Source organism: Amborella trichopoda, chromosome 13 (genome assembly GCF_054954075.1).
Source record: "Amborella trichopoda isolate Santa Cruz 75 chromosome 13, AtrichopodaSantaCruz75HAP2 v2.0, whole genome shotgun sequence".
Classification (NCBI taxonomy): domain Eukaryota; kingdom Viridiplantae; phylum Streptophyta; class Magnoliopsida; order Amborellales; family Amborellaceae; genus Amborella; species Amborella trichopoda.
In genome coordinates this window covers 380,343-402,710 of record NC_142348.1, presented here as the reverse complement: position 1 = coordinate 402,710, position 22,368 = coordinate 380,343, and the positions used below count along the sequence as shown (strand labels likewise).

The following is a 22,368-nucleotide window of genomic DNA, read 5'->3' as shown; positions in this document are numbered from 1 at the left end:
TTGAATTTAGAGTTCCACCAGACATTCAACAAAGACGATAACTACCTGTCAAACACAATAAAACATGCATTTGATGAGAGGAGTATTAATTATTGGATACGAGAGGAGGCATGCTGCCAAATTGAAGCCAACAAACTTTGCTTTCCCCAACCCGTGGGTTGTCCCCCTCCCCCTTCCATCTCTCCCTTTACAAATAAGTAGGGACCCGAACCCCACCCTGGTCTGGGTTGGGTCCAAAAATTGGACCTAGCGGGTGAGGTCCAGGTCCAAATATTGTACATGATCACTATTTGGGTCTAGGTCTAGGTTCATGTCGATCCAACCCAAATAGTATTATTATATGTTATATATAAATAATATTTAAATAAATATAATCATATATTTTTTAGTAATAATATTTAAACTAGTTGGATTACATTTGCTGCACGTTAGAATGAAATAAGCGATCGCATAAATAATCATGTGAATATGCAATAGATAGTATATTGAAATGTAATGAGCATTCACGAAATGTACTATTGCAATATTAAAATGTAGAAAAATAGGCAATTATTTTTCTCCTCTTCTCATGGAGACTTATAAAAGTCGGTATGTTGCCATACATTTGAGACTGTGTTCAAACGCCCAATCTTCAGCACCTAACAACTACTTTTTTCTTATCATAGTAACTAGAAAGTCATATATAACAAACAAATGAAAAAATATCACTTACCACAAACTTTGATCTTCACATTCGTAGATCTAATACTTCACTTTTACAAAATCTCCATAGCTATGACCATATTGGGTCTTCGCCTCGGACTCATCGCCCAATCTTCAACACCGTGCAAGTCTAATGAATTCATGTATATCTATTTATTATTATAGTATATTCAATATTAAACCAGAGAAATATCTCATTTATTTTTGCGCCATGCGTCTTTCTCATTCAAAAACTAGTACATTTTTATTTAATTGTCTCTCTTATCTCTCTCTTATTTATATAATCTACGGTTTCCCTCTCTACCGTTTCTATTACTCATATTCCTCTTTCTTAAAAATCGCTCTTCCATTTATTTTCCTAAAATCTCTCCTTTCTCCCTTACTTATTTCATATACCATTTATCTCTCTCCTTCTTTTATTAAATATCTCTCATATTTATTCCTATTTATCTCTCCCCCTCACAATGCTTGTTATCTCTCTCGTTTATATCATCTACGATTTCTATTCCTCTCCCCAAATAATTTATAGTTTATGATTTTTTTAATGACAAATGATGTTCAATTTAGTATAAATATTTAATTTTGTATCTATATTCTCCAAATAATACGATATCAAAAGAATAACATATCTCAAAATAATAGTTAAATTTAGGAGAAGAGTAGCCCAACAAAAAATATATATTTTCCTTTAAACCCAAAGAATCATTATAACGAGCAAGAGAGAGATTTAATGATTCTAAATATTTACGCAACTAGGAATTCTGTGTGAGATTCGAATTTGGTTAAGCATTTTGTTGCTTTTTTTATGCATAGAATCGTTTCATTGCTTGCATATTTTATATTTTAAAACCTTTTATTTCATTGATGTATACAAATACATCATTTTGGATGGACCACTATTTTGTATATTTTACGTCTTTGTATTTTGTGTTAGTTAACCGAGGGTCTTTTTTTTTCTTTAAACATTAATCCTATGCCTTGATTTATTGATATTGTTATTGTTATTTACTAATGTAGTTATTGGATTTAGTATCATGGTTGTTGTTTCGTTTTATCCCACTAAATATGTAATATGTTTTGTGTTATGACAACATGGTAAGCATTGTTATATTTTTAAAATAATAAATTGTCAAGTATTAATCTAATGGCACTAGGTAAAACCATAAAATTATTGTTCAATAATTATAATATATTTATACAAAAGTGAGGTTTGTATAAGGTGTCAACCTTAAACAATCACGATAGGGTGCACCTCAAAATTTCATTAAAATATGTACTTTCGATGTCTAAACCCTTATCATGGCTTAAAAGTATATTTTTCATCCCTACAATAAATTTGAAAGCTTCGAGCAAATCTAGCAGATCTATGAGCACTCGAAAATCTAAAGAACGAACGATATAGATAATGTGTTACAAGATGTACTATTTTTAAGAGTTGAAATCCTTTATTTTTCGTGTCCATATATATCGAGGTCAGGATAATCAATTGGAGAATTTTCTAGTGATGAAATAATATTTTTTGATGGGTTTTTTAGGTGGATCTTATCTCTACAGTATAAGGTTGACACTTTATATGTACTTTTCCCTTTAGACAATAACTGCAAATCATAATCCTCTAGTATATCATATTTCTATATCTGATTTTTCAGTTTATTTTTTTGAGCCAAATATGAAATATCCACAAATTTATAACTTACCTTATTATTTTTTTGTGATTTTGACCTGATTTTTCCTCAAATTTTAAAAAATAAATTAACTTTATTAAGTTTGCTGATATTACTATAATGTATCTATACAATATATACAAATCATAATCATCTAGTATGTCATATTTCTACATCTTATTTTTCAATCTATCTTTTTGAGCCAAATATGAAATATCCACAATTTTATAACTTACCCTTTTTTTTTCCTTTTTTTTTGGTGATTTTGACCAGATTTTTCCTCAATTTTTTTTAAAATAAAATCAATTTATTAAGTTTGTTGATATTGCTAATAAAAAAAATATGTAGTAAGATTATTTATCTTTGGGAAAAGTTTATATAGAGTTGAGGCTCCAAACAATCAAAATTTAGCCTACCACAAAAAATTTATTATAAAAGGTTGTTTTGATGTTTAAATATCTTCAAATTGATCATCTCGACATCAAGATGTATGTGCATGAAAAAAAATGGATTTTAAGTTTTGAAAATAGTGTATCCTGTTATGCAGTTTTTTACAGTCATTTTTAAAGATTTTCAAGTTTTCATAGATATATCGATCTACACTATTTTTTAAGCTTTAAACTTTATAAATAAATATAAAAAGAGTAATGATTTTATGAGACCCTCCAACATCCATGTGAGTAGGACTTCAAATAATCACCATTAAATTTTGACACAGATATTTAAAAAAATTATCAATAAATTCATTCACCCAAATCCCACATCTATGTGATAAATTTTACAGAGATCTATGTCAAAATTGAATGATAATCATTTGGGGTCCTACTCACATAAATGTGGGAGGGTCTCATAGTGTTATTACTCGAATAATAATAAAGGATTGTATACAATGAGAACATTTATCCTCGAGGTTACAACAATATACAACCATCCATCCGATATAAAACTTTGATAGCTTGGGTCATCACAAAGTTCAAGATGAAATAGATAAAATTATCGAATTTCGCGGTTAAGATTAATTGTGCGCGCTGAAGAGGGTGCAGTTTGTATCTTAGGCTTTAAACAACCAAATTAGAGCCTACCTTCAAATATTGGTTTCAAAGAATGGGTTTATGGATAATTTTTATAGAGATTCAAAATTTAATGGTGATCATCTCGGGTATCATAGTATCGTTAGTCTTATTATTCGCCGGCTTGCTAACTACGCTGATAACTTCGCCTGTCCGGCTTGCTAACGATGCTGATAACATCGCCTGTCCGGCTTGCTAACGATGCTGATAACATCGCCTGTCGCTCGTTACTCTGAGCAAGCGCAGTGCCTCGCCTCCGGTTTATGGGAGTACTGGCCGGAGTTTTCGACCGGAATTATTGTATCTCTAAGAAACATACAGTACCCTTAGATCTTAGCAACTTAGAATCCTACGCACAATGGACTGGTGGTGGGCACTAATTCCTCCTGCCCTGGCCGTTGTAACCGCCGGAATTCGCTTCACCGGCCATCAGAAAACCGCCAAAACTGCAGCACCAGAAACCTTGCGAAATGGGGGAGGCCTCACACATAAGAAGCCATTTGTGTGTGAACGTGTCTGCGCTTCAAAGAGAATACTCAACAAGGTGAAGGGTTCACCCTCCGACACTTGCTTAACAGTTTGTGGAGTTTCTGGTTTAGATTGTTGTGTTAATGCTTGTACAAGTAGTATCTGTGCAGAGGATCATCACCCTCCTATCCCCAATTGGGGTGATGTTTGTGTTAAGAGGTGTCAAAACCAGTGTCTAAAGCTCTATCCATCGCTTTCTTCTTGATTGTGGGGCCACGGTTTCTTCTTTTTCTATTTCTTATTCATCATGGGGTTTTGATTGTTTTCTCTACCCCATTTGTAAGCGTGTTTTGGGCTGAGTTTTGGATGCGTTTTTTAATATGGGTTGTTTTCTTTGATGCTTGTTGTGGTTGTACGCTGGATGAAGCTCCAACTCTTATTTTCGGTTTTCCTGATGGGATTTTATTTCCTTTCCTTCCATTTTGTAATGGCTTCAGCTTGGGTGAAATGTTTATATAGATATATAGGTTGTTAATTCCTCCTTTGTTATTGTTTTACATGTGGCTCAAGCTCCATTCTTGTCGTTCTTGATAAGTTTTTTTTTTTTTTTTTTGCTATTGTAAGCTTAAAACCTCTATTGATGAAGGGTTTTTAACTTGTGGTTTGGGTTTTGGTTGCAATGCCCAATGTTGAATGGGAATTGTGTAATTGGTTTTTGTAGTTCTATTACTTCTATGTGATCAGTTCCTTAAATTCCATTAGTTTTTTTTTTTTCCGATGATGGATTATTCTTCTTCTTGAATAATGGGTGATTTATTTCTTCTTATATTTAGATTTGTTTAGAGGTTCCGACTGGGTATTGGAGAATTGTTTTATGTCTTTTTTTTTTCTTGGGATGTTTAAACCGGTGTATGAAGCTCTAAACCCTCTTTTACATGATGGTTTCTTTCATGATGGTCTCTGTACTTCTTCTTCCATTTTTTGATGGCTTCTTCGGTGAAATACGAATCTGGTAAATGGCCTGTTTCTTCACTCCTTGTATTGTTCTTCCTTGGCCTCAGGTCCACCCCCTCATCTGTAGTTTATATTTGTGATATGTTTGACTCTGGAGTTTGGGAGAATTGTTGAATACGGTTGAGTTTGTTTTCTCATGTTTGCATGTTTCTTTAATAAGCTTTCTTGCTTCTTTTATAATGGCTGCATGCAATTTTTTTAAATATTGATTGATATGTTCCACTGGCCCCTCTGCCTCGCCCGAGGGCCAGAGCATAGGCGAGCCGCCCTGGGCGGCCTAGATGGGTGCCTGCCTTTGCTTTTCTTGCAGATGGAAATAGCCCTGTAGAACTTAATATTCATCCAAATCACGAATTTGATTACGTGATCAACCTCCCCCCTAGGCGGGGACAGGATTCAAACCCGTAATTATCAGATCATAAGCCCGATGAGTTGACGAATTACTCTACCCCACGATCTTCTCTTTGTTTCACTATTCCCACCGCTCATTCAATCTCTTGCCTTTACTTCTCCTTTGCTATTTCCTGGATTCTTCATTGATTCCTCTTCCCCCTGTTATCTTCCTCGTAAAAAGGCCCTCACCCCCTGAAGAGAAAGTAGTTTAGTCTATCGAAGTTGTGTTCAAAAACCTTGTACGAGAACTTGTACAGAGAAGGATTTCCAGCATCAATGATTGAAGATGGGGCAATAAAGGTTAGTAAAGTTTCTTCATATTTGAGATTCCTTCTCTGCAGTTCTAACAAGAATAGGGATCTAGGATGAAAATATGTTTTTCCTTAAAAAAATTATTAGAACAACCTTCGATGCACGTTTGTGACAAAAAGACAAATGCAGGGATACCATAAATTTAAAAAACATTTTGCTAGTATTAGGGAGTTGAAGTTTTGGGGGAAGTTACTAAGGCGTTATTGATGAGGAAAAAGAAGATTATAAAGGGATGAGGAAGATGATAATAAAGGCGAACTGAAGTGGGTATCGTGGGTTCCCTCTTGAGGTGCTAGGAGGAGTCAGGCATAAGAGGTGGATGCCTTCTCCTCCCCCTAATCCTGAGGCCACAATAGCGAAAAGGAAAGAGAAAATAATAATTGGCAATAGGTTCAAGAAGGAAGAGCAAGCTACAGTAAATCAATATGCTACTCGGTGGATTTATCAGGTGGCATTCATTTCAATGCTCCTCTTATAAACAACTTTCATACAATGGTGGTGGCATTTGGCCAATTTGGGCTAGGGTTGAAAGGCCCAAACCAGCACGAGCTTAAGGAGTCATACTACAGGAGTTAGGACTCACAAAGGAGCATGTCAAGTCCCATAGAGAGGCATGCAATCAGGGGTTTCAAATTGTGTTTGTTAGTTAGTTAACTTAGTTTATCTCACATTTACTAAGAAGAATAGTGATATATTGCAATTGCCAATAATGAAATGTGATTTAAATGATTTCAATGTGTTTTCCATCTCATATATACTTGCTTAGACTACATGTAATATACACAAATATACATACATACATAATGCAATATATTGCATGTATGTGTTTGGGCTATGTCAAGACGTGGGCACCTACCTAGCGCCTAGGCATCCAGCTCCCTACCCGGCCACGTACGCGCCGCTCTTCATGTTTACAACCTTGGCTTTTAATAATGTGGACCAATTTGGGGTTTGGGTGAATTGTTGAAAATGAGTTGTTTATCAACAAATGGCTTCTTTTTTGGTTTTGGATAAATTTTATTAATATGGCTTGTATCTTTGCTATTTTTTGTACTTTTGATGTTGTGGTTTCTCCTTGGCTTTAGTAATATGTCTTTTTTGGTTTTTGTAGTGAGTTTGGTATGCTTCATCCCTTTTTTTTGTTTTTATGTTTTTGGTTTCATAATAAGTTCGTGCCCTGGTTTCTCACTCCTAATTGCTTCGAGTGAGAAGAAGTCATGTCTTCTTGGGTTTATCCATCAGTAGATCTTCAAAGAAAAAAACCACAATCTTGAGTAAAAATAATTAGATCCTCAAAAAGAAGAAAATTGTATTTACGTAATTCAGATTTGAGTAAATATTTTTTTACCCTTACACTTGAAAATCAATATGAGAATTAGATCCCAAAAAATGGAAAAAAGAATAACCCTTTTACAACCTAAAAAGAGAAAGAAGTTGGCAGAACATAGATTTTACAAACAGGTGAGCTAGATGATAGAAATATAAAGCCTAGGTTCTATCCAGATGCTCATCAAACAACATTTATCCAAAATCCAGCTTTCAAATTTCCTTATAAATCTGAAACCTGGAATTTGAGCTAAATCCAGGATTTTAATCTACCGGAGCGAATTGTTTTTAGAGAAATAAAACCCCCCTTTTTACTTCTCCAAAGATTAATATCATCTCTTATTTTCTGATTGGTTACATACTTGTATTAGATATTGAATAGAAATATCTCAGTCAAGTTTTAATTAAGGTTTACTGTTTTATTATCATGCAACGTAGCTTCATTGAGTATTCTCCAACTGCACAATAGATAGCTGTCAGTGGCACAATTGTTGTATTCTAACTCATTTTGTAAATATGGCTCTTCTCTAATTTGGGGCTGGATTTTTTGTAGCCTCTATTTGTACTCTTATCTATGTTGCAGTCAATTCTCTCTCTATCTCTCTCTCAAAAAAAAAGAAGAAGTTTCATTGAGTATTCTTAAGCCAAAATGTTATGTTCTTGCTGCATATATAGTGATTAAAATGCACAATTGTGCCTTTTCTCTTGGAGAGATGTGATAAAATTGGAAGAAAATATTGTATTCAATTATGAGAATGTGGACATTCATCATCATCACCATCATCATCTGAGCCTTATCCCAACTATTTGGGATTGGTTGAACAAATCCTGTTATGCTATTCCACTCCATAAGTCACGATATTTTTTATCACTACTTCCATACATGTCTTTTGAGACCTTCCTTCTGCCCTTTTAGAGTTTTCCACTTGAACCGAATTACCCCTCCTAACTAGTGTTGTTCTAGGTCGACATTGCACATGACCAAACCACCTAAATCTACTTTACCTAATTTCGTACTTATTGGAGCTACCCCCAAGTTCCCTTGAATGTATTCATTTCGAATTCTATCATTTCTTGTTTTGCCACTCATCCATCTCAACAATCTCATCTCAGCTATATTTATTCTAAGGATATATTGTTTATTAACCGCCCAACTTTTGTCCCATAAAGCATGATTGGTCTTACAACTGTCCAATAGAACGCCCCCTTCAGTTTCATTAGTATGCAATGATCGCATATGACTCTAGAAGCACATCTCCACTTCGTCCACCTAGTTCTAATTTTATGAGCGATATCTTCCTCAGTCTCTCCTATCCCATTGATTATCAATAAAAAATATAAAAAATGTCTCTTGTAGGCACTTATTGGCCATCAAGCTTAACTAATTCCTCATTTTTGCTCCTATTATTACTAAGCTTGCATACTGTATGTGCTGTCCTAGTCCAGCTATTTTAAAACTTTAGATTCTAAAGCATCCATCCAAAGTTTTGACTTTACGTTTATGCCATCTTAGTATCATAATCAAATTGCGTCATCCACAAATAAAATATACCATGGGACTTCATCGTGTAGATGTCTAATTAACTCGTCCATAACCAAAACAAAGAAATGGGCTCAACGCTACCCTTGATGTAGGCAATAAGCTTACTGTGATTAAAAATTCACGTGTCTCTCCACTAGTTGTCCTCACATTAGTAGCACTCCCTTGTACGTATCCCTAACTATATTAATATATTCTCTTGAGACTCCTTTTCTAGCACCTACCCATCAAACTCTCTCTCTAGTTACATGCTTTCTCTATATCTAGATTATATAGATGCCTTTTCTCTTCTTCCTAAACTTCTTTGTCAATTGCCCAAGCAGGAAAATAGCTTCAGTGGTTGGTTGACTTCCCTAGCGTAAATTTGAACGAATTTCTTGGTGCACTCGTTTCATGTGTTAGATGTTGCTCAATCAATCTCTCTTACAATTTCATAGTGTGGCTTATAAGTTTGATCCCTCGATAGTTCGTATAATTTTGTATATCTTATTTGTTCTTGTAAATAGGTATCACAATACTTTTTCTCCATTCATCTGGTTTTCTTATTTTCAAAATCTTGTCGATCGGCTTGGTTAACTAGAATATGCAAATATCTCCATGCACTTCCAAACCTCCATTGGTGGACCATTTGGTCCTAAAGCCTTTCCTGTCTTCATCTTTCTCAAAGCTCCTTTAACTTTATATAATCTTAATCCTATGAAAATTTATGACCTTTTGATCTCATTTATGTTAATGGTTCCTCCTAATGTTGGGCTCTTATATTGGTCGTCATTTAACAATTTCTGAAAATAAATTCCCATTTTTCATTGACCTCAGCATCTTTCATGAACACTCTCTGATCCTTACTCTTAATGCATTTAATATGATACTATACTTTCTCTCCATTTTTGGTAGTTTTAAGACATCTTTTTCACCTTTTCTTGTTCCCAATTTATTTTATAGATCATCATATGCATTAAGCTTTGCCTTACTTATTATTTTCTTAGTGTTCCTCTTGACAATTTTATATTCTTATAAAGTCTGTTCATTTTTATTCCATTGCCAAGCTTGGTAACGTGACCGCTTTTCGGTAATAGCCCTTTGAACTTCATTATTTTAACACCAAGTTTTCCCCTAAAACTTTTTTTGCCACTTTCTTAATACAACAAGCCATCTCATTCCATGTAACATTAACTTTGTCCTCATAATTCATTCCTGCGTATGTCTATTTTCTCCTTTTTTAAGTGCCACCACCTAGTTCTTGGACACCCATTAATGTCACTCATTCTCTTCCATCTTGCAATGCAAATATATATAATCATGAGCCTATATTGCATAGTCAAACTCTCTTTTGGGATAATCTTATAGTCTTTACATGATTGATCATTCTGTCTTCTTAGCCAAAAAAAGTTTATCCAACTTTTATATGATCCACTTTTGTAGGTTATTTTGTATTCATCTCGCTTTCTAAAAGCCATAGTATAATCAAGAATAATATCACTTATCTCATTTCTTTATCCAAATCCATATCCTCTATGTACCCTTTTATATCCTCTACTATCTTTTCCAATTGGTATTCCTTGGACTAGTCCGTCTATGACTTCCCAAAATTGTCTTTAACTCTATCCTATGGTGTATAACACTAATTACATTAATTATGTTCTCTCCTAATCCATGTTTGATTAATAATAGCCTATCATCTACTCTCTTTAACATTTACTACTTTATCTTTTATACATTAATTATGTCCTTTCCTAATCCATGTTTGATTAATAATAGCCTATCATCTACTCTCTTTAACATTTAATACTCTTTTAAATCTTTGTCTACCATTATATCTGCATCATTTCTATTATTATCGTTTTTTATATACCAAGGTTTGTATCCATCAATTTCCTTAGCTTTTACCCTTCTCCACTAGTTTTCTTCCTATAAACAAGTTATGTAACTCTCCTTCTTCTCATTGTATCCACTAACTCAATACTCTTATGTGATAGAGTTTCTATATTCTATTGGTCATGAATCCTATTATCTCGGACTAACTTCTTTACCCACACTTGTCCAATATGACACAGGAACCCTTGCCTACATATCATCGCAAGCGGGTGTCATTGCAGTGTGCCGCTTCTAGGGAACACCCTAGCCAAGCCTTGCTCCTTTCTCACTGCACCTAGATGTGCAACGTGACGCTATAGAGAAGGCCCTATCATAAATATATAATGTTGGATCAAGATTCATAATGATGTGGCAAAAGTTTTCCACTGGGTGGAACCTAACACAACCCTCATCCTTTCTCATATGGATATTAAAAGTTGAAATTGCTGAAACGTTTGTGTTTTTTTTGTGTTGTTGGTATAAATATTTTTCTATCTTATAAGTTTAGCTAATATCGTAGATATCATTTGTCAAACATGACATCTCACCTTCCCTTTGTTGTTTAATGGCTTCCCCTCTTTTACCCTCATCATCAACATTAAAGCCTTTTTCCCAGCTAATTGGTCCCTTGCTCTTTTTGAGCCTTCCACTTGAACTAACTCGCATCTCTTTAGAGGTGTTGTCTGGATCTGCGCCACACATGGCCAGCCCACCAAAGTTTACTCTCTCATCTTATTGCTATTGGTGCCACACCTAAACTGTGTTCATGCATTATAATTCTTTTTATGAAGCTTCATAATGGTATTGAGAGTGAGCTAGCAAAACACAAGGAATAATCACCAAAACACAAATTTATCATGATTTCATGGGAAAGTGGAAGAAACCCATATAATTATCATTGGAACTTGTCTCATTACTCATATGGATATGGACCTAGCAAGGGAGAGAGTTCTCAGTGAGGTTTTTTCCTTTTCTTTATTGTGAGATGCATTGTGTCCACAGCCTAGCTCGCAGGCAAGGTTGCACAAAATATGCTTGGCTGCTCATAATGTACCTAGCTGTTGATCTGTTGGTCTTATGGGGAACTTCAAAAGCTTGATGGTGCTTTCCCTTTTCCTCAGAGACTTCAATTTTCCTCACTTTGGTCATTTATTAGCAGCCCAAACTCTAGTTGAAGTCTTGTGCATGCTCTGCTTAACTTGTGTTTCTTGTATTAGTCTTGACTTCACTGACCTTTGAAGCTCTTTGATCTCAAAGAATATTCTTCTATAAGCTTTGAAAAGGCAGACTCTTTTCGTTCCAGTAGTTTAACAGGAGAATCATATTCCAAAATATTTCCTGCCAAAAAGTAAATTTCCATTAGTTATGGTAATGTTCCAAAAATATTACCCGTGAGAGTGCCTATTTTCCTTTGTTGGGCTGATCATAATAGACATGGAAATTACGTGTATCTCCATGAATTTGTGTATATGGACATGCATGCATATTGGTTGATCAAAACACTTACATGCATAATGATGCATACATACACAAAGTAGATACTTGTATGGATACATGACACATGCATGTTTGTGTGCTGTTTTGTGTTAAGAACAATACCTTCACTGAGAACTAGAACCAGATCACTGTCTATAACGGTATGAATTCGATGTGCTATAGTGACTACGGTGCATTCTTTGAACTCTTGTCTAATGATCTCTTGAATAATGCTGTCGGTTGCTGAATCAACTGAGGCAGTTGCTTCATCAAGGACAAGAATGGTATTTCTCTTCAGTAGGGCTCTTCCAAGACAGACAAGTTGCCGCTGGCCAACGCTCCAATTTTCTCCATTTTCAACCACTGGAATTAGCCCCCAATACATCAATTTAAAAAATGCAGCACTGAGTGCTTCTATGCATGTATAGTAAGAAGACAAACTGGGCTAGAGTTTAGGGATGTTCCCGACCTGGTGAGTATAATTTTTCATCCTTTCCACGAATGATATCTCCAAGCTGACATTTGTCTAATGCCTGAGTAATGACATACAATGGTAGATTAAGTTGATACTGTACTTTACAACATTTAAATGGAGAGAGTTCTTTGTGACTGAGTTCAAAAGGTTAGACAGACTTGGGAGTAATTTGAATTTTGAAATCTGTTTCGATTTAAAAAAAAATAAAAATAAAAAAAATAACTGGAAGTGACAGCTGCTAATTTTGTAAAGACATGCATGCCTACATACATACATACATATTTCTTGTATGCATGCATACATATATCTTGTGTGCATGCATGCATGTCTATTTACATACATATCTCTTTTGTATGTGCATGTGTGTTTCTATCATTATCATGTGTGCATGCATGTTCCCATCGTTATTGTCCAACTATGTTTTTCACAAACAAGATTTTCAACTTGCCTCCCATATTTTTGCATCTGAGTATTTTTCCAATGGATCAAGATTTCCTCTCACAGTCCCCTGGAACATCGTTGGATCTTGAGGAATGATACTCAATCTGGTTCTCAGATCATGGAGGCCTATTATACCAATGTTTATACCATCAATGATGATGCTTCCTTCTTTTGGCTCCACTAAGCGGAATAGGGCCTGGACAAGGGTTGATTTCCCGCTTCCTGTCCTCCCCACAACACCAACCTTTTTCTTTCCGGGAAATGTACATGTAATGTTTTTCAGAACAGATGGCAGATGCTCAGAATATCGTACCTATAGGTGAAAAATCATCATCTTGTCGTCAGTATTATTAGTATAAGACACACACTAAACACTTTGGGAGTAGAGAAATTTGTAAGTCTCCTTTATAAGAAATTATTGCCTATCGAATTTATTGTTGCTCACTAGCAAATCTTTCCACTGTCCTTCAGTTATTCAATCCTATGTTCTAAACATTGGGAAAAAGGTGTGATTGTTGGTCATTTAACTCATATAGCATTGACTATGTTTCTTCTCTGTCATTTGATTCATCCTATCTCATCTCTTTGTGAATCTTTATTGAATATTTTAAGTCATTCACCATCTTTTAGGGAGCTTTGTCTGATTGGCAAATCCATCCAGATTTAAGGGGTTGCTATGGATGCTGTATTTATCTCTATGTTTACATTCAATTAATGTCATTTCAGCTATCCTTTTTCTCTTGATCATTTCTACCATTTAGTGCCATTATAGTGCATAGCACTTCATTGGTCTCAAGCATGGGATCTTCAACTTGGTGCCCTTGTTAAGCTACACCTCTTCTTGTGGGCAACAATCTTGATTCTTATTTAGGTAAATGGTTTTCATTCATTTTATTCACCTTGAAAAGATAAATAGGTTTATTACATTAAGGATTAACAATTTTTAAAGCAACAAGGTACCTGCAAACTTTTGAAGCTTATGGTTCCCTTGGAAGGCCAATTGTATGGGGGTCTGCAATGTTCAATAACCAAAGGAGCTTCACTTGCAATATTTGAGTATTGAAGCATCCGTTCCACTGAGATCATCTTATTTTCTGCATTGCATATATTCCAGATCACAGAAGCTTGCAGTACGTTGAGATTCAATCCATATGTCACTGCCAATCCTGCGATGCCTATAGTCCAAGAGATATTAGTCATGAGCCCCACTGTGCATGCGAAAAATCAGATATCAATTCAACATAAACCATGCAAATATCCTATTTGAGTTCTCACTTGGATTTATCACGCCCTCCGGGAGGCTCACTAGCAAAACCAATGAGAATGCAAACACAATATTGGATAGTATGTTCAGTCTAAAGGAAAGCCACTCCATTGCAGAAACATTATAAAACCATGGCCTAGAAAAATCATTGATAAGAATGAGATTGGTATTCGCAAAACGACTATCGTGGCCAAAAGCTCGGATGGTGGCTGCCCCAGTTAGTGATTCTGCAAAATGGTGGAGGATTGGTGCTTGCTGAATGCCTGCTAATCGAGCAAGCTCTCTTGCAGTAGGGGTGTAGTATTGCTGTAAACAAGAAAGCAAAAGTTATCTAATTAATCAACAGATTGCTAAGAGGAAGACACTTTCAGTTTTCCTAATAAGAGCAAATTAGCAAAGTTTGCCATGGTACTAGAAGTAACTTTTTAGTTCTTGCTAGATCAGAGACACTTGAATATTTCATAGGCCCCTAAAAACTTCCCTGGTTATTTATGAATTGTAACATGCTTTTGATGCTATCTATGATTCTCTTATTAGAGAGTTTACAAGTTATCAGAATTGGCTCAAAATTGGGAAATTATTGCATCTATAAATCACAAATTTCAGACTAGGAACACACTTACTTGATACCATATGCAGGTTGCTGTAATTGGAATAAACAGAGCGAACACTTGCCATGCTACCTGCGACATGACTGCAATTGTTCCTATGATTTGAATTATGGAAAAAGCACACCATCCTAATTTCATTGCCATTTCCAAGTCCAGGACACTTTGGTCTGTAGAGGCCTGTTAACATGGTCAATGATTAGTCTATTTTAATGTAATCATCCAAGTAATGTTGAAGTATACAGTAATTTCTCTCCATATGTGAGTGCGTCAATGATTAGTCTATTTTAATGTAATCATCCAAGTAATGTTGAAGTATACAGTAATTTCTCTCCATATGTGAGTGCGTGTATGCGTGTGCTTCACAATACATGCCAGAGGGTATCAGACTGACCCTATTTAAGATCCTTCCTGTTGGGGTTGCATCTAAGAAGGACATCGGAGCATGGAGGACACTATGGAGCATGTTTGTGAAGAACTTTTGTGATGTTAGAAGGCCTGCAATAGCAACCAACATTGCTCTAACCAAAACACAGAGAGAGCTTCCTACGGAAAGGAGTATATAAACCAAAAAGAGAATGCTGGTTTGAACTGTTGGCCGAGTGTCAATTGTGGGAGGAGATGCCCATGCCATCCAATAGTTACTCCCTATCTGTAGAACTTGGAAGAGTGTCTGTGAAAATAGGATGATTGGGACCAAGCGTCCTCCCCAAACTGCGGTCAAGTAAGACCAATAAACTTGTCTACTAACACTTCCTTTTTCTCTCTCCTCATCCTGCACTAATCTGCCCTCTTTACTTGCAAAATCAAGATGAGAATTTGGTTTGGGTGCAGTGGAAGTGTGCTTAATACCATTTTGAAGCACTGGAGTTTGTGTCTCAGCCTCTGTTTCAACTTCTTTCTTGTTAGAATACCCATTTATCTGTCTGTCACTTTTGTGAGTGGTTTTAGTTGATGCTCCTGCTGTGGTGATGGATTCCAGTGCTTGGTGGTGAGCACCAACTAAAAGTTCAAACCCAATTTTCTGTTCTAAAAGCTCGTCAAACTTTCCAGCTTGTGCAATTCTTCCATCTTGCATAACCTGTTAAGAAAGCCGGGATTTTGATCAAAACTTTCATGGGCACCAAGAATGTTGACAAAGGAAGGACTTAAGTTTGAAAAGAGTAATCTCTTAATTACTTAGTTTAAAAAAATTCTCATCATTCCAGGCATTGTTTTCGTTTTCCTTTTCATCTTTTCAAACTGTTTTTTCTTATTTTTGTGAACAACAGTGTTGGTTTTTACATCTGCAACTTTCTCCGGTCTGCAAAAAGTAGGTTAGAATCAGCTGGAACCAATCATTCTACATACCAGTATGAGGTCTGCTGCTGGAAGAAACTCAACTTGATGGGTTACGTAAATAAGTGTCTTGTCTTTGAGAATCTTCATTAGGCACTCCTGCACAATTCATTTGCACAGAATTCTAGTCAACTAATCAGAAAAAAAATTGCACAGAATTATTGTTACATTTAGTCTCAATGTTTCTCAATCCGTGTTGATGAAGTTGAAAATTGTGAGGTTGTTGATTTTGCAATTGTAATTTCAGTAACAGGGATAATCATGTGAGTACAAAGAGATGACATGTTCTCCTTGTACAAGAAGAGATGGGATTTCTTTGAAAGATAATTTAAAAATCATTTGTACTCCAGCCCACCGACTGGTGATGTTTTCTGGGGAAATTGACATATGGACTGGGTAAAATTTCTGGAATTAACCTATAGTCCATATTTTCAGGAATTTTATTGTGAGGTCTTTCTTTGTGTTTTTTTTGAAAGAGTAATGATCTTATGAGACCCTCCCACACCCATGTGTGTAGGACCCCAAAGGATCGCCATTAAATTTGACACAAATCTCTAGAAAAGTTATCATATAGGTGTGGGACTTGACTTTTTTAGAGATCTGTGCCAAATTTAATGGTGATCCTTTGGGGTCCTACACACTTGGGTGTAGGAGGGTCTCACAAGTTCATTTCCCTTTTTGAATTCTAGTTTTACCCTTGGTTCAATGTTAAAAAATCAAATAGCTTTATTTTTTATTTTTTGGTTTTTGTGTGGCAGTCTGATGGATAAGATATCGGACCACCCCATTTCTGGTGGGGGGGATCTGATATCGGCAACATCAGACTGCCCTTTTCTATGGGGCGTTCGGATGTTCCATTCATCGGATGGGCTCCACACTTTAGCTTATATTTTTTCAAGTGTACAGGTCCTTTGATCGGAACATCGGACCAACCCATATAAACAATAGATTAGATTGTAGGCTGTCCGATGTTTCCATTATCGAGCCGCCCTAGAAAGGGTTGGTCAATATCATATCCATCAGACAATCTCACAAATGACGAGAGAAAGGAAGAAAAAAAAAAGAGGTTCGATATTTGAAACATCGAACCGAATATCTATGGACCTCACCGTAAAATTCTGAAAATAAATGGTCCAAAGATTAATTCCATAATTTTTTATCTGCTCCATATGTAAAATTCCCATGTTCTTATTATGGAGCAGTCGCATGAGAAACCAACCTCGAAAAGCTGAGTGCCAGTGTGGGCATCCACGGCACTAAATGGGTCATCTAGAATGTAAATATCTGCATCCTGGTAAATTGCACGTGCGATTTGTATCCTTTGTTTCTGGCCTCCACTCATATTGATTCCTCTTTCCCCAATCTCTGTCAAGTCCCCATTGGAGAAGAGCTCAAAATCCTTCACCAAGGCACATGCTTGAATTGTCTCCTCATACTTGGCCGTGTCATACCCTCTTCCGAACAGAATGTTCTCTCGGACATTACCTGAAAGGATCCATGGAGTCTGAGGAACATAAGCTTTGGTACCATTGACCCTCACTCTCCCAGCTAATTTTGGCATTTCTCCTAATATGCTAGAAAGCAAACTTGATTTGCCTGATCCCACGGTGCCACAAACAGCCACCCTCATCCCCCTCTTCACTTGCAACTGTATTCCACTGAGAGTTGGGGTCTTTGAATTTGGGTCCCAACTGAAATCCCCCCCATCAATCTCGATATCGGACCCTGATTCACTTCTTGGTACTACCTCAATTGCATCTGCTTGAACTTCATCTTCTTGAAGGTAATGGGCAATTCTATCAGCTGATACTTTAGCCTGTGCGATTATTGAGAGCAGGTCCGGGAGGTTATAAATGGGATCCTGTAGCATTCTGAATGTTGCCAACGCAGTTAGAACTTTCCCAGCAGTAAGAGGGATCCCCAATAGTAGGCATGCTCCAAAGGTCACTACTGATATGAATGTCGGGGCACCCCAAAAGATAAATGATGATGTTGCAGACAGGAGCAGCGATTTTTTTAGCCAATTGTACTCTGTCTTTCTTAACTCTTCGAGCTTTTGAAGATATTGGGTGTCCCATGCATGGAGCTTAAGAGTCCTCATGTTCCTGAGAACCTCTGATGTTGTTTTCATTCGGTCATCCTTAGCTTGCATTATATTAGATTGGAAATATTTTTGAATCCGAGTTATTGGGAGGTTGCATATCATAACTAGAAATGTTGCTGCAAATCCTGCTAATGATCCGAATCCCAAGTTTGTGTAGAGAATGTACATGGCAAGGAAGATCTGTATCGGCAACATCCATATTATGTTTGAGTACCAGATGAAGTCTGAGATTCTCTGAATATCTACACTAATATAGTTAATAATCTCTCCACTGCTATGGCTTTGACGGGACTGGCTTGATAGCCTCAACCCCTTCTTGTATATATGTGATATAAGAGCTGCTCTCAACCGCAAACCTAGCTGTCTTGCCCCGAAAATCCATTGCCTCTGAGTGACTGTTTCGACTACTTTTGCTCCAAAAAAACCAAGAGCCAGAAAGTAGCCACTAGTCATATTCTGGTTCTTTTTCCCACTCAAAAATTTTACGAAATCATCTATCAGGTAAGGCCCTATGTATGATGTGCCTGCGTTAATAACTGCAAAGACAGCATTACTGGTAGCTTTGTTTCTACTGAAGAGGTAAATTGCTTTGTAGATAGATGGGTTTTGGGAGCCATTTTTCTCCCTGAGCTTATTCAGATGTTCCTGTAACAGTTGAGAGACGTATTCGGCAGAGTTTTGGACATCAACATCTGGCACATCATCAAGTTCAAGGGGTTTCTTGTAGCCCACAGCAAACAGTGGATTGAGCCAAGAGAAAGTAATGAGCTGGAGGAGAGTGGCTTTTCCATAACTGGAAGGTACTCTTTTCCCATCTTCATGCTCTGTTGTTAAGCTATCCAGAAGTGGGTCAGTAATGCTGCTTTGAGTGGTGCTGATACCTGTTCTACCTCTGATAGAGAATAGGAATAGGTATGTACATATAGGAAAACTCAGAAAATCAACATAGTGCTCTTTTCTCGGAGGTCCCTGGTGTTGTATGATGTAGTAAATATCAAGAGAGGCGCAGAGAGCTGATTGGAAGAAGCAGAAAATGCTCCCTGCCCTCAGAGTCCAGGGAATATCAATGAGTCTTTCTTTCCATGTTCGGAAAAGTAGCACAGATATTACAATCCATGTCAGGACTTGAATTATCTCTGAGGAGATACTGAACGACAGAGATGAGCAGCTCTCATAGTGACCTTTTAGCAGGAGCAACACTAGTAGCAATAGGTGACTTGCTGATAGTAAAGAACTACACCCAAGGCTAGCTTTCAATGCAATTCCAAAGTCCAAAGAAAAATTAGTAGGTGCTCTGTCAATATACTTGTGTTGCCGTTTCTCTGCAATTTGAGCTCTCTGTGGACATAAGAGACTGATTCTTTGCCATAAAAACTGCAATATGAAGCTGCCGAGGAATGCTAGCTGAAGGACAATAAGAAGAATCTCCCTGGAGCAAGGTGTGTTCAAGATAAACCTTTTTCCGCTTTGTTTCATGAAATGGAAATTAATAATTGAGGGAAGGATTCTTTGAGCATCTGCATTGAGTGAGCAACCAGGACAAATATTAGAGAACCCAAATGCAATTTTTATTGTATTGCATTTAGAATGCAATCTTTGATATCTGTTTATTTAGGTTATCATGGATTCTTTGACAAGGTTATTGTATTGCATTTAGAAACTTACAATATTCTATATATTACAGGTGAAACACATTGATTATTAATTGATCAAGAAGGTAATAAGATCAAACGAACTTAACACGATGCATTTGTGGATTGCTCGTACACTGTTGACCATCAAAAAGCACCCTGGATTGCTCATAACAATCTGGAGGCTAAGAAATACATTGCTAGTATTTCTCAAGTTACTTTGACTGCTTAAGGACCACATTTGTTATTATGTTGTTGTCCTTGGAAATTACATCCGTTCAGTAAGTAATTGGAATGATAACAAAATAGTATGATATTTAAGATTACCTTTAATGTTATAATAGTGAAAGACGGTACTTTTGACAGATTGATTGCTAAGATCAAACCTAAAAACCTTTATGAGAAGTGCTTTATGCTTTTAAGGAAATTTTCTACTGTTACTGCAAGATATCTCTTTCCATTTGGCTGCTGTTTTATGATTCCAAGTTCTCAATTTAGAATTTCCCTTCTGCCAGATACTTAAAAACTGCTAAAAGAGCGATACAAAGGATGGGTATCAAATAGGTGTTTATATGGTCATAATAATGATTTCTGCATGTTATGGAATTATATCATCAAAGAAAACATGAATCTATCCTAGAGATGAGATCTACTGTTTGTATAGGTTAGTGAACTGGTTCATTGCTAAATCTAAAGCCATTTTTGTCACTAGTTTAATCCATAGATTATAGAGTTTAATAGAACACATCTTGAATGCATTTTCATTACCAATATTGAAAATGTTGTATTGTTTTAATTATTCACAGCAATCTACGCTCATATCCGCCCCTTTTCTTGTTGAACACTAACAACCATCATGGCAAATATTTCCTTTTTTACAAAAAAGAAATTGCCAACCTATCATAGCACTGCAGGATAAAATTCATAGTGTCGTGATATTCTCTCTTTCTTTTCTTTTATTTAATTGTATTTTTTTTTCAAATAATTATGTAGAAACGTAAACTGTGTGCATGCAGGTGGAAGCACATGGGAAACATAACTTTTTTTCTTTGATCTTTTTCATTTCTTTGTAAAATGGCGCTAAAGGTCTTTCCTATTGGTGCGGCACATGCATAATATCCATGCCAAACAAAATCAGAACCCATTCAAGCACGCTATATCTCTTCATGCTCACTGATTATTCTCATATGACAAATGAGCAAGTTACTATGATTGCAAAATCTACTTATAAACGTCATATAGTTTCCTTTTTATTCTACCGAACATATTCTATTGAAAGTTGGAAACAACCTATGCAAAAGAAATAATGAAAAGAAGCTACTTTTCTGTTAAAGCAAAATTGTTCTCTCATTACCTGTATAAATAGCCTCAGAAAAAACTTAGTATGTTATATACAAGAGGAGAAGAGGTTGAAGGAAAGAGGAGAGCAAAGGGGGCATGGGGGATGGGGAAGAGAACTTACTTAATTTATGATCGTTCAACATGTCTGTGTAATGCATGAGATTGAACGTAGGAAGGTGTGATGTTGCTGCTCCTTTACTTCATTTCATCACTAAATTTCCGCTATCCTAAGTAGGCCTGGAAGAAGCCAAAGAGTTGAGAGGATAGAAAGCAGAGTTGCAGAGGCAGGAAAGCAGTAGCAAGTTTTGGTGTTTAGTAAGAGTGTGAGACCCGAGAGGCACATTAATGGTTTCCGAGCCAATGGTTGGATCCTGAGATGCCAAGAATATTTCTTGGGTTGTGGCAATGTGTTTTTTTTAGTGGTGGGTGAATTGGCATCACGTGGGGGATGTTTGAAAACTACCTTTGGCTTATTGTGTAGTGTTGTATGGGTCTCTTTCCAAAGGTTTAAAGCGCATGTGGGATTGAGAGAGAGAGAGAGCTTTGTACATGGTCATGTTGCAGAGCCGCATGAGATGCTTGATTCCAAAGCACACATCTGACAAAAGAGGTACACTATTCTTTATTTCTCCAAAGGCACTCCTTTTGGTTTTTCCCTTTAAATAATGAAATGAGATTGGGTCCCATGACATAACGATTTATGTTTATGTTGAGTGACATTGTTCTTTAAAGATGGAAAAACCGGCATGTTGTTTTATCTCAATTACCCAAGTGGAGATAAGTTTTTTAGTGGGAATCACCACTGAGTCAAATTTTTCATCATGTATAAAGGTAACGGGTAAGGGTAAGTAGGATCTCGACATAAAATGATCATTGTGAAATGGCTTCAGGGCCATTTAAATTGGGTCTCAATTTTTTTCTTTTTTGACATTTTGAGGGTATATCCTTGAAAACAGGCTGAAAGTATTAAGAAATTTGGCTATTATTTTATAGGAAAGACCCTTTTCAAAATAACAAAATAATCTATTCACTAATATTTCCCTGTGCCTCTCTCTCGCGTTCTCCCGTTATTTTTGTTAGTTTGTTACTTTCATCCGCTTCAAACTTTATCTCTTCCCTCTTTTTTCTGCTTTCAACTTTATTCTTTTCACTTGTTTTTGAGTGAAGTGCTTATTTTTTGATACTAGTTGAATGCACATGCTTCGCACGCGTGTTTCAAAGCGTTGCATTTTTTCAAATAAAGATATAAACATGAATTAGCCCCATGCATGTACGCAATTTTTTTTTTTTATTTAAGCAGTTGAATTTTTTTTTTTTTGGGTAGATCAATGGAGAAGGGCCCCTAAA

General features: G+C 36.2%; 1 protein-coding gene and 2 long non-coding RNA genes across 4 annotated transcripts; 2 read left to right on the top strand and 1 right to left on the bottom strand.

Annotated features, from left to right (window-relative positions):
* Positions 1–3,516: 3,516 nt before the first annotated feature.
* LOC110007569 (uncharacterized) lies at positions 3,517–10,878 on the top strand. Its single transcript, XR_002281517.2, has 2 exons — positions 3,517–3,980; positions 10,544–10,878. It is a non-coding gene; the product is annotated as an uncharacterized LOC110007569 (long non-coding RNA).
* A 326-nt stretch (positions 10,879–11,204) lies between these two features.
* On the bottom strand, positions 11,205–21,653 carry LOC18437391 (putative ABC transporter C family member 15). 2 transcript variants are annotated; one of them, XR_016047808.1, is made up of 11 exons: positions 21,143–21,653; positions 17,165–19,566; positions 15,958–16,044; positions 15,460–15,688; positions 14,623–14,787; positions 14,011–14,305; positions 13,696–13,910; positions 12,743–13,048; positions 12,289–12,352; positions 11,943–12,182; positions 11,205–11,681 (listed from the first exon to the last, which is right to left on the bottom strand). XR_016047808.1 is itself a non-coding variant. In XM_020669146.2 (11 exons), exons 1-11 carry the CDS (start codon positions 21,177–21,179, stop codon positions 11,569–11,571), a joined length of 4,611 nt encoding a protein of 1,536 aa, XP_020524805.1. In that variant the 5' UTR covers positions 21,180–21,653; the 3' UTR covers positions 11,205–11,568. The 2 variants fall into 2 exon arrangements, 1 of the variants encoding a protein (XP_020524805.1); XM_020669146.2 differs by having other exon boundaries at positions 15,002–15,688.
* Positions 19,402–19,898, top strand: LOC148778924 (uncharacterized). Its single transcript, XR_016047809.1, has 2 exons — positions 19,402–19,488; positions 19,734–19,898. It is a non-coding gene; the product is annotated as an uncharacterized LOC148778924 (long non-coding RNA).
* Positions 21,654–22,368: the final 715 nt, after the last annotated feature.

Excerpts from the sequence above, each read along its gene's own strand:
- LOC18437391 (XM_020669146.2), bottom strand. The coding sequence starts at position 21,179 with ATGCATTACACAGACATGTTGAACGATCATAAATTAA. Across the intron at positions 12,183-12,288 it reads TGAAAAATTATACTCACCAG|TGGTTGAAAATGGAGAAAAT; the intron begins GTCGGGAACATC and ends GGCTAATTCCAG. Across the intron at positions 11,682-11,942 it reads GGTTCTAGTTCTCAGTGAAG|GAAATATTTTGGAATATGAT; the intron begins GTATTGTTCTTA and ends ACTTTTTGGCAG.